Below are 13720 nucleotides of genomic sequence, written 5' to 3' on the forward strand. Positions count from 1 at the left end.
ATCTATCTTCATTAAAGATTTACTCTATTTGTATATTAAATTTCAAAATTAACAAATATTCTAGAACATACATTTTTTTAAAGTAAAAATGGCAAGTATTTTGAAAGGAAAAAAAGGTATTATAGAGCAAAGGGAAGATTTTATTGGGAGTTTGAAGTTGAACAGTGTATTTACCGTTACCTATACCTAGGGTTGGCACATGAATCTACCAATTTAGCAAGTTTTTAAAATAATATATGTACCAATTATGTATGTAAAATAAAGAATAAAAAAAATTGGAATCTAACACTGTCATCCTAGGAAAGGACGAGAAGATATGGGACTTACTGTTGAAATCTTTTAGAAAAATAATACTGTAATTTTACCCTCCCCATACAAGTGCTAAACATTTAATTCAGTTTCAACAATTCAAAAAAGAATCTGCAAATAGTTCTTAATTTTAAGCACAAGAGGACAAGTGAGGAGAAAGTCATCAGATACAGTGTGAAAACAAATACCATAATGAGATATTGACTTTTATGGGTCCAGTGAATTCAATACAGTTGACTGCTCCCAATATAGTGCAATTAAAATGACACTCTTTCTATACAAATGAACAAATTCTGTTTGACCACCTAAATGGTTAAAGAAAAAAAAAAGAGGAAAGATTGTGTATCTGTGTTTTTTTTTCTTCATGAATGCAAGTATATTCATAGTTTAGACGAACATTGCTTCGATGACAAACACTTTTCACCTTCAAATCTATCGAGACATCATATAAGAAAAAAGATAAAAGTTTTAAAAAAGCGATAGAAAGATTCAGTGGGTTAGATCCTCCAACCCAATCATGCAATGGTTGTTACTGAGCCAACTAAATTTTAATTGGACCACACCATGATAGAACCAATTCACAATTAATTAGGTGATTGAGCCCACTATCAAATTTATGGAGTCGTATGAGTAGTAGTAGTAGTAATGCTGATGAGTTATAAACAAGATTTCATTTAATTTACTGTATCGTGTCATATGATTCATTGGAACTGATGGCTGCACTGATCCAACAACAAAATATTCTTAAGGAAACAAGTACTATATCAATCAATATTCTTGACTTGTCTAATTTAGTTGAATACTGAAATTTTGGTGCAGCATTCTAAGTTAATTTTGAGAGTGACAATAACTAAGTTGAAAAAAAGTGGAGAATATCATCATGATGAAGAAACTTCCTCCCATAGACAGCTAGCTAGCAAAGTACTACTTTTTTTTAATCTTAAACAAAAACAAAAAAAAACTCGTTACATCGAAATTGATAAAAGTGAAAAAAATGGCAGGTGAGGTGGGCATGGCTTATGTTACTATGGGGGAACAGAGTACCTGTACAAAGAAGAAGATAATACTTCAGTGATAGAAGAAAAGGAAAATATATGTGGGAAGTGATGAGGATATCACATGGGTTGGTAAAGTTTGTGTTTTTTACCCTTTCTCTTTCATACCATAGCCCTACCAACACAACTTTTATTTTTCTCTCTTTTTTTAAAAGAAAGAAGTCAGCCATTCATCAACAGTCTCTTAATGCTCTTCATTCAGAAGAATCCAACATACAAGAGCAAGGCATCAGTATTATGTCATGAAGGAAGTAGATGATTTCAGATAAACAAAAAAGGGATTAACTGAGAGATGCTTTAATCTGTGCATCCGCAGGTATTCCATACCAGATGGGCAAAGATTCTGTTTTTATTTTCTTGGCAAACCAACAAGAAACTGAGAGTGTTATCTGAAACCAACAAACAAGATCCAATCTAGTTAACAGCAGATCAAACAAATTTACAACTTCCTTCATCTGCTTACCCATTCGTACTACTATTTTAACTTTAATCTGAACTCAGGAGAAATCTCCTAACACAAACAAACTCCCAACTAAATAAAGAAAGTGATAAAATGGAAAAACTAAAGACACACTGCTGTCAACCCCATCTAGCAGTGCTTTAACGGAAAAGCCCGTATACAACAAGAAGCTGAGAAAAATGAATATTATCAATGATTCACCTTATGGCGAAGTTTCTCAACCTAGAATTATGGAAGGTAAACTAAAATTAACCTCCAGTTGCTCCATTCGACACCAAGGAAAAATGAGCTCCAACGCTTCTGTTGGATTCTGTTTTCAAGAGTATAAGAATTCAACTAGGTTCAGGAAGAACCTGAGAATAATTATGCTCTATTTACAGATAAAGATGTAGACATTCAACCAACTATTTATGACTCAATTAATTAGATCCTAAATAACTTCTAGTGTGTTAGTCCATCAGCAACCCCCTCGTTCCGTATAAACAATTGACCAGCGGCTGTTCCTAGTAGGTTAGATTTCCACCTTCCAGCTATCATGAGTTTTCTCTAGAGCTGCAACCTTAGCCCGGTGACTGGCAAGTGAAATTGCACTGTTTCCCCTTTCATCTTGAGGGAGCTCACATGCTTCACTTATAGACCCCGATTTCAGATCAGCTGGTGGGATGAAGCAGTCTACTGATAATCCTGGAATGTTAAACGCAACCTCTTCAATTGTCCAAGCTTCTTCCATCCTAGTTTTTGAATGACTCATAGCCATCTCCCCAAACCGGAAAAGTGTGACTACAGAACGCCCAGAATGAGCAATCATGATACCTTCTACAGGGCGGTAATCATCTAAGAATGAGTTGATCGTTGTCTCCCAGTAAACTGCATCTGCTCCATTAGATTGGATCCTGGTGAGATGTGAATCCTCCATGTGAACAAGAAGACCAGTCTTCTGACTGAAGTAGCCAAACAAGACATGCCTTATGATCTCTGCTGGTCCTTCACTTCTGGCCTTCAATGTGTGGGGATCAGCACAGAGCTTCAGTATGAAGCAATCCTCCCCATTGATCTTCTTCTCTCCAATGCATCTTGCGTTGGTAAACATACTCGCAGTAGATCTTGGATCAAGACCCTGCAAATAGAAAGATCAAATTCTGAGACCAGTGAAAAGTAAAATACCAGAATCCAAGACTAGTTAAAGTAGTCATATAAGAAGGCAGTAAAGTATAAAATCTCAAATATATTTTCACCTGAAGGGCACGTCGTAGTGGCCTGACAGTTCCTTTTGCAGTATGCGCACCAAGCCAAGGTGTATGTCTCCATACAAGCTTGCCATTGCAACCCGCATGAACCTTGCTTCCACCAACCGCAAGCTCCACATACCACATATCAGGATTCATTTGCCAGAGTACAAATCCACCAGACTCAGCAGCTCTAGCAGAATTCCTACTCTTTACCACCTTTGTTGGGGTTTCAAATTCAGAAGCTAACATCTTCAGTTTTCCCATAGCATAGGCATTCTTAATTGAGCTCTGCAGCTTTTGCCCACCTGATGCAGCAGTATATTGCTGCAATATGTATTGAGCAGATGATGTTTCCTGCAAATAATATTGATGAAGATCACAGTCAAGTTTTCAACATTTCACAGTATACAATAAACCAGAAAATCCACAATTCTCTCGGAAAAAAAGATTAGAAAACATTAAACAGGGACACCATTTCATATAAAATTCGTTGGCACCCCATGAGGGACCCGTTAACACAGAACTTCATACTTGGTCCCAGCAAATACAGAGCAATGTGCAACCAAATTGTCATATGAACAGTAAACTTAAAATACTCAAGCAAGTAAACAACATCAAAGTAGTTGTATCTGCCAAAATTAAGTAAACATAACACTCATAATCATATATGGGACCCTGTTGATACATCACTGCTGATTTCTTAAATAAAATTTATTATTAAAATAAAGGGGAACAAGTACACCTAAAGAGACATCAGCTTCAGCTAACAAAAATGGTGTTTTGCAGATAATCACAAAGAGACTTACGATGGGTGTGTCTTTTATGCTGAGATGAGGCAATGGATCAGTGGAACTAACGTGCACAGGGGCGAGAGGAGCACCCATTACACCCAGCAAGAGTCTCAGATCAGACCTCTTAGAGAATGCAGTCGATGCTACCGAGGGTGTCCTGGAGAGTTGCCCTTTCATCCAATGGCCTAAACTCGACCCGACCCGCTTCGAATCCCCGACTTCTCCGCCGTCCGGATCCGGACCTTCCATCAATGGCGTCAGCGTCTCCCCTAACGGTCTCAAGCTCCCTGATCTTGATATCAACTGTTCATGATTTGGAGCGAAGTTGCTACTGCTGTTACTCTTCTTCCTCCGTAGCAAACTCGTAATGGGTGACCCACTTCTCGCCGGACTCCTGGCTCTTGACCTCCCCGGCGATAACCCACGCACTACCTCTTCCTTTAACGCTGAGAAGAAACCTTGTTTTCTCTCCATTTTCCAAGAAAAGAAAACCCCAACACTTCCTTCCTCTATCTCCTTCAACCAAACAACCTATATCCAATTATTTCAGAGGTAGAAACAACAACAAGAAGAAGAATTTAGGGTTGTCATGGATGAAATTTTCAGCTGAAGAAAAATATTTTTGGCGTTTAGATAGAAAAGATAAAGGGGATAGCAGAAAATATAGAGTGAGGAAAAAACTGAAAGTTTGTGAGTGGAGAAGAAAAAGGAGGTTTAAGAGGAAAGAGAGAGAAGGAGGAGGAAGACTGAGTAGAGCAGTGAGAGTGACAGTGTGAATACGACTTGAGCTAAAATGGGAAATAAAGGATAACTCGTAAAAGCAATATCTTGCACCTTCACGCTATCGAATCAAGTGAGGTTGCCACTGTTTTGCTCTTAATTAAATTATAGTTTTTTAATATTTTAATTATAAAAAAAGAGTAACTTTTTTTAAATTAAGTTAATTAGTAGAGTTCAATGCTAATATTCGATATTAAATAAAAAGTTATCCCAGAAAAAAAAATGCGGTAACTCATGCTCAGCTACCATTCCCTTAGTGGAGTCCCTGCTGTACATGCTACTTCAAAACATTTGATTAATTAGCACTACTAGAGTAGAAATTAATGGTTTCTTATTAGTAATAGTAATTAATTAAATATTAGAGCATGATTTAAAAGTGGTTAACAGTAATTTTGCGAAGTTAGCAACTGATCCAGATTATTTTGTCTTTACCACGTAAATCTAGCGCGTGGCTATACTCTCTTTACAGGATTTTTGGAATCTTTTTTTATTAATTCTGGTATATATTGAAGTTAAGAAGTTAAAATTCCCAGTAATTAAGGTAAGAAATGTCCTTTGATTTTTTTATTCATTTTGTTAAAAACGTGAAACTCTTGAATAAGTTTTTACTTTTTTTTGCAAAACCTCCAAAAATTAATTCTAGTATTGTAATAAAATATTAAAATCAAAGCTAAACTCTCCTGGGTTAGTATATAGCTAATTAAATTTATACGGATATTAATAATATAGTGATTAGTAAATAAAAAAAATTTGATCGAATCTATTTAAAATTAAAAGTTTATATATATATATATATATAATGATGTCAAAGTTTTACTAATATATATCTATATTAAAACTAAGAATATTAAAATGTATTTATGAAGTATTAAAAAACTGTCTTGTACCTTAGTATTTGGGCTAAACTTTGTTTAAAATGAGTACAATACAAATCCAAAATTTATTGTGGCTACAGCAACACCTCAATAACTCTACACAAATTAATTTTTCTTCATTATCTAAACTTTAAGTTTAAACATAACAACGAAAAATTAACTCAATCCATAAATAGTAGTTGTAGATTAGACTTTAAGGTAAACTTATCTAAGTCGGCGTTTTGATTCCAAGTTCTCAAATATTTTTGGTAAATCATATTTGGATGAAGTTTTTGGAGGAGTTCCACCATGTGTTTGGCTCCAAATTTTTTCCAAAATATTTTATTATTTCAAAAAATATGATTATACCTATACGTAGTTTTAAAAATTATTTTAAAATATCCATAAATTTATATTATCATTTTACAACGGATCTGTTCCCTTAAAAATAACTTTATAGTATAATTGATAACAACCAACAATATAAAAAAAAAATGCATTAAATGCATATTCAATCTTGTCACTAATTCATTTATAATCATAACCATTAAGCACAAATTGTTCAAATTAGGACTCAAACTTTGTTGGAAGAGGTGTTTATAAATATTTATTAAAATTAATAAATAATGTGTGTTTTTTTTACATAAAATATAAATTTTGGAGTAATTCTTTTATTTTTTTAAAAAAAAAAATTCCAAATATTAAAACTTGACTCAAATATTAATTTTTTCTAATACTTGAAAACTTGGGATACTTGACAAATATTAAAACTTGACTCAATTTCACGAGTTTTCCCAGATTTTTTTGAAGTATTTTTGAGTCAGAAAAATTAAAGAATAACAATTATATTTAAATGCAAATTATAATAATATATCAAGAAATATTTTTAAAAATTCTAGGAATAAATGTAAAAAATTATATCTTCCTATCCTTTAACCAAAAGTTTTATATTATTTTTTCTATTCACTTTAATTTGGTTACTTTGGACACGGTATATCCTTAAGAATAACGATTAATATGAAAATTTTAATAGTTCTATAAATTGATATTTATTATTAATTTGATCCAACCTTAAAAGTTAATTTAAAAATAAAGAATTGATATTATACATAAAATAATAAAAATTAAATTATATTTTTTAATATATTAAATATAACAAATAAAAATAAACAAAGTATGACTGGTTTGGTATTGATGGAAAACTAGTAACAATAGAGAAGCTATTGATTACTTAAATTTTTTTTTCTCCTACTCTGCCTAGACAAAAAGACTATAATAAAATCTTCGTATTATTCTTTAGATTGCCAAGGAAAAAAAAGAGTAGAAATTGCATGTGAGTTATGTTTCACTTAACAAATAACAATATCTATTTATAGGCCAACACCTTTCACCTATCCAAATTACGATGTAACTAATGGATATGCACACTTTTAGAAAATAAATTGAATTAGTCTGTGTTTAAAAAATATTTTAAGTTGATTATCAAGATATTCTAAAACATAACTTTGAACAACTAGCTACGTATGTGGTTTATCAATAAATTAAGATTACATGGAGACTTCAGCTAACAAATTGAGCTTTAATTGTAGCAAGAAAAAAAAAAGTCACAATCTTGGATATCTTTTTAATATTTATTGATTTTTGTTATAAAATCAAGCTCATGGCAATATAAATATAAAGAGATGAAGACAAGAGGAGTAAGATGGAAGATAAGACTTTCTTCTTATTCAAGTGTATGCAAATCTCATATGTATCTATTACAATAGTGAATGAACAACCCTATTTATAGAGTGAGAAATCACTCCAAAGGTCACCATATTAAGTATCATAATAAATAGATACATTCTTATCCAAAAAGGTTCATGTAACCTAGTGAATATGAATGGTTGTTCATGTACCAACCTTATGGACTATCCACTTAATTCAATGTATTTATAACAATTTTTAATTATTGACATGTTTTACTTGAAATGATTAATAACAAATAATAAAATTACCATACACATATTTGAGACTTATGAAGTTATACCGAATTATTGTTATTAGGGGGTGTAAAAAATAAATTTAAACATAGGTAATTCGCTCAATCCATCTAGAATTTTAAAGGTTGAGCTCAAGATAATTTGAATTAAGTTGAATCTCAACAAATTCAAACATAACTCATTTGAAGAGAACACTTAATTAAGCTCAATTCAATCTCCAATTTCAACTCGTTTTAAATTTTTTTTATTAAGATATGATTCTATATTTAAGATATGAATTATTACATATTTAACATCTTTTAGGGTTTATCTATCATTTGTTGCATTTTTTTAAAAAAAAAAAATCTTGAGCTAAAATTCAAATTGTGATTATAAAATTTAAATATAAATATTTAAATACTTAAAATTAATCGAATTAAATTGACGAATCAAGATCCAACCCGTTTTTTAACTCACTTAAGCCAACTCATTTGAGCCCAAAGTAAACCTGAACGAATCAAGACCCAACCACCATCTATTAATTTAATATTCTCAATTTCAACCCACCCCACCTATTTTAACGCCCCTAATTATCATCAATATTGAAACTAAAAGAATGAACTAGACACATGGATTCAATCAAGTGACATGTTTGAAGTAACGTTAATTAAACATTTGGTCAAAGCATTTTTGAACTAAGAGATTGGGTCCTACTACAGCGAAGTGCTTAATTTTTTAAATACTGTTTATAAAACCAACTAACTAGGTTTACAACTGATAATGATAAGTTAAATATAGTTGCCCATGTGAAAAATAGTCTAGGGCCCAGTTAAAAGAAATCTGAACTTGCAATCAGACAACTTTTGACCATTTCATGGTGCTTTTATTTTTTCTCTTATAAAAATATTTTACCATTACATGACAATTTAATTAATTAGTAATATATTTTTGTTTGAACTCAAAACTAAGATATGGTCACAGAACTCGATATCCAGCGCAAATGCTCATGTCTCACTAATCCAATGCATTAATTATTAATTAAAGGAATTTGTGATGAAGTAATTTCACGTCACACCCAAAAACTCCCAAACTTTAGGGGCCCAATTAGCGCGTTTTATTAACTTTATTCACTAATAATTTTATTTTATTTTATTTTTGCATACAGCTAATGAAGCATTTCTATTTTGTGACATCCACTATACTTTCCCACAAAACATTCAACTTTACTTTATATGTTTTTAGCTTACCTTTTTTGTTACGAAAATGACAACATCTTCTTTTTTTTAACAATTCATTTAATTAATATATTAAAGATATATATCCATTCAAGTTTTAACAGGTTGGATATTGACATGTTATTGTGCCAATATGGAACAGACTCAATGACTCTAAATACAGTAATCTATTCGGTATAATTTTAATATAATCGGGGAAGAAAATATCTATAATTTTATTTCTACGTATGTATGCTTATATATTTATCTCAAACATGATTGAGAAATATGAATATTCTGAGTTAATGTAAAAAAATTGCATTATTTTTTTAGAAAGTAAAAAAAATTAATTTTTATGATTAAATTCACAAACAGACACTTGTTAAAATTGAAAAACTATCTGTTATCTTATAATTTTAAATTTAAAATTATTTACAAAATTTAAAATTTCATGACATTGTTTAAGAGCTTCGCGTAAGAATTTTGAAAGTCATAATATTGACTATTTTTCAAAAAGACACAATCAGAAAGTGATTACTGAGCATTATTAATTGGATTAGTTTATAATCTGCATGCAGCACAAATCCCTTAAATTATATGCTCTTTCCGTTTACTATACTTATCTGTTATTTTAAAATAAATTTTATTTTTATTTGTCACTTATAATATATTAAGAAAAGATTAAAAAAAAAACATTATTTTTACTTTTCCTTTAACACTAGTAATTTATTATCCAATTTTCTTTTATCATAATCTAAAACTATATATCAATTAATATGAGTAATATGATCAAATATTTATATCACTACTAAATTTTTTTAAATAATTAATTATTATTATAAATAAAAGTGAATCTTGGCCCGGCAAGGTGAATCTTGAATGGATTGTTAGATTGGGAAGATTTACTAAAGAAGATAAAATTTATTAAATAATATTTTATTGCATAAAAGGTCTTAGAAAATTTAGCATATTGGCACATGACATAGTGTGGCCTTCTACAAAGTGTGATAGAGAAATTAGTAAATATATAATGAGTACATATATAGCATGGGGACCAAAACATAAAAATACCACACCATGAGATATATAATCAAATGAAGATGCCTGAGTACTAATCACCATTTATTTTTCTTAATTAACATTTAATCAAGCTTTCTGGGCCCTCTTAGCCTGAAATCTAATTAAATTTCACTTTCTTTTTAAGTTCTTTTGATTTTGTGTGAATTAAAAAGTTACACACATTTATGACAAATAACATTTTATATTAGTATCAAATATGTGTTTCCTGCTCAATTGCCATCATATGCGAGTATTGTTCAAATTTATATCAATGGAATTGAACATGTAATGAATTTATATATTTTAATTTTTGTGGTGGACTGCATAGCTATCCAAAAAAAAGATGTTAAAAAACAAAAGAGGACCAATTTTCATTTTGTGTATAGGCAATAATTGAAGAATTCGAGTTGATAATGCTTTTTAGGGGTACTGGTGACCATTTATTTTGTGCAGAGGCATAGATTTGCATGTTCAGCCGATTATTTTTTTGTTTTTTTGGTTGTTCACTGAAACTAATTTAAATATTTGAATATGGAATTGTTGCATTAAGTGTGATAAGTAATTCTTCAATATTTGTTAACGAATAATTTATCTCAATATAATTTTTTTTTAGCTATATAACAATTTAATTAGAAGCTTAAAGTTCAATATAAATATCGGATACCTGAATAAGAATCGAATAAAATAGAAATATAATAATTGTAACTCGATTATACATTACTTTTCTTTTTATTTTGACGCTATAAATCACACAAAAATAACTTTTGATCGAAACATGAAATGTGCTCAATGTGACAAGGGTATGGCAGGTTCGTGGTATACAATATGTATGTTTGTAGAGTTATGAAATGTGAAGTTGCAGTACTAAAGAAGCAACTTAATTTTGGAATGTGATTGACAATATTGAAGCATACCATACCTTTGTCATATTGAGCAGGTTCGATAATAAGTAATTGATTTTTTTAAATTTTGTTACTTCTCCATTCTCATAGCCCCCATATATATGATGAGATTGAAAATATTGTAGCATAAAATAATATATATTTAATTTTTGGTGTAGAAGCATATTATAAGTATTAATTTGAGGTCACATGGAAAAAGATTTGCTTCAGATTTGCAAACATATTCCAAGATCAACAGCATCTTTGTAACGAATCTTACGAGTTAAAAAAAGCTGTGTCCAAGCTGCGCTATACCTTGGCGAATGTTACTCTGCTACTGTTAGTCAACTCTATTTATCATTACATTTAAATTTAAGTTTTTAATAAAAAAATTATTTTATCTCTAAGGTGGAGTTTTCCGACAAAAATTTATATTAGTTGAATTTTAAATCAAATATTCAACATTACACGGAAAATGATCATATATATATATATATGTGTTCATGTCACAAACATGATTCACTTTATATTAAGAAAAATAATTATTTGCACTTGATACTTATAAATTAAATATCTCAAATTCAATTCTCTGATCAAGAATGAAAGATTACTTACCTTTATTATTCATCGGGTCAGTTAAATCTGGGCAAAGTTTTTGTTTTGCCCCCATAATTATTAGGTATCCGTCCCAGTATGATTGATTGATTTATATTATTGTTGGAAATATCAGCTGACTTGGATCCATCTACGAGGAATGTTAATTAGCTGGTTAGTTCAATATAATAGCTTATTATGCTTTTAAAATCTAATCCTATTGCATAAATACACTATTACGAAGATAGATACACATACTTTTCCTCATTAGATATTTGCTAAAGTTAGTGAAATGTTCTATCTCCCTCAAGAATATTCTTTTTTCGATCAAAGGGTTACTTATAATATTAGAGATTAATATGAACCCTCTCCTACGGTTACAGACGGAACGTTGTTAATAGTTTTGGTCACATCTTGACCCTGAATAATGCAAAAAGGTTCATTTCTAATCCTAGTAAAGTTAGTTCCTAGTATATTCGTATTTAGACATGAGATAAAAAAAGTTCATCCGCTTTGTAAAAATTCTCGATGTTTCGATAATATGAATAAATTTATTGCTAGAGAAATTGATAAGTCTCGTAAACTAATAATATTTATGATTCAAACTCTACCATTACTAACTAAAAGTTGTCTAATTCACTTATTTGCACGATCATAATCGCTTTATTTGACTCATGTGAACAGATATTTCTAAAATATGGTACATATACATGTAACATGTTTGCTCTTGTACCAAACTATAATTGACATGGCTTACGTTTTCACGTGCATATCCATTATTGTAACATTTCTGATTGAACTTGTGATCTTTTTATTCTCGTATTTCTTTGTTCTGATTATAGAATGTTTGGCTCTTAGTTTCCGTCATGCAAGCAAAACATCAATAAATTGATAATTATTTATGCATATGCATGGTGGCCCTTTTGTAAATCACTTGAGTCCAAACAGTTGCCCCTTTTTAGCAATCAATGAATGAGAAAACACATAAAGAAGTGGGACGCTAATAGATCTCTTAATTTATCACTTGTCATCATAATTATATTTGTGGGGTATATGCTTTCCCTTTTTTTTCTTACTTTTAGACAAGAGGGACACTTTGGACTAATTATTTTATGTTCCTTCATAACCAAGTCTTTTGGTTTCTTAATTCATGACTTCTTTTTCTTGTGTATTATCTTCTCTCATCTTGGAGTACTAATATTTATCTCAAAGCTTGGAGTACTTATGGAGCATGTGTTAGAAATCATATCCTAGCCTCCTTGAAAGCACTTACTTATAGTCGATTGAAATTTTAGATGATGTGAATTTTGAATTGAGTAAGTCGATTATATATGAATTCACATTATTGTTAACAACATCTTGAATCTGGATCACTTTATCTAAGCAAACTTAATACTATTATTTACATCTTTCTCTATATTTTATAAGATTCTTATCAATGTTTAAGATATTTATATAGTATTTTTTCAAAAAATAATAATTATCATTTCGCACAGAGAAATGGTATTTGATGTAAAAACTTGACCATATTAATGTCAGAAACAAGTATAAAAAGATAGTGAAAGTGAAAGAAACATATTTTTGAGTTTAGTCAGAGAAAATAAGAGGTACATATAATCCTGGATTTGATATTCGATAAAAACTAAAACATTAAACTTTTAAATCAATGCATTCATGATTGTGATGTATGTAGCATGTGCCAGTAGCTAGGCCTAGCATTAGCACAATAATTATAAGATTGGTCGTACTCCTTCCTTCCGTTACAAAAAAAAAATATTCTTATTTTTTTTAGTTCGTTTAAAAAAAAGAATTGACTCTTTTTTTTATAATATTTTAATTTTAACTTTTCACGTAGCATATTTAAGAGCACAAGATTAAAAGATATTTTGGTATATTTAACATAACTTTAATTTAAAATCATAACATTAAAAAATCTTCTTTCTTTTCTTAAATTCTGTTCCAAGTCAAATTAGATCAATCTTTTTAAAATTGAGGAAATACATAATCTATTAAGAATTATAATTTATTAGTTGGTGCTATTTACCATCTTTCATTTTTTCCCTTCCTTTAATAATATATTCATGTCTTTGAAACTTCTAAATTCACCTCTAACTATTTGAATTTAATTGTAATTTCCATTTTGACACCTTACTTAAAATTAGTATCTATTGAACAACACTTCGATATCTTTACGAGAGATCACTATATGTTGACTCATCGAGTATTTGAGGAGCCCTCCATTCGATTCCAGTATCCTAACTGGTCCCAAATGAAAATTATAACGTACACTATATTATTTAGTACTTCGTTTGTTCGATTATTTTTACTTATTTAATATTTTAAAAATAAAATTTTTATTTTTACCCAAAATATTTAATATATGAGGAGAACAAAATTATTTATAACATCAATAATTTTGTAAAACCTAAGACAATAATTTTCAAAAAACCTATTTTCCCGTATACCTAATATATGAATCAATTAATGTAGATATTAGGATAAAAAATGACCCACTATAACAACCTTGCGGTAA

At 29.9% G+C, this 13720-nt stretch overlaps 1 protein-coding gene across 1 annotated transcript; it reads right to left on the reverse strand.

Moving 5' to 3' along the window:
- Positions 1–1749: 1749 nt before the first annotated feature.
- LOC101246097 (uncharacterized) lies at positions 1750–4634 on the reverse strand. Its single transcript, XM_004230670.5, has 3 exons — positions 3860–4634; positions 3060–3407; positions 1750–2941 (listed from the first exon to the last, which is right to left on the reverse strand). Exons 1-3 carry the CDS (start codon positions 4316–4318, stop codon positions 2336–2338), a joined length of 1413 nt encoding a protein of 470 aa, XP_004230718.1. The 5' UTR covers positions 4319–4634; the 3' UTR covers positions 1750–2335.
- Between the last annotated feature and the right edge of the window lie 9086 nt (positions 4635–13720).

Source organism: Solanum lycopersicum, chromosome 1, assembly GCF_036512215.1.
Source record: "Solanum lycopersicum chromosome 1, SLM_r2.1".
Lineage (NCBI taxonomy): Eukaryota > Viridiplantae > Streptophyta > Magnoliopsida > Solanales > Solanaceae > Solanum > Solanum lycopersicum.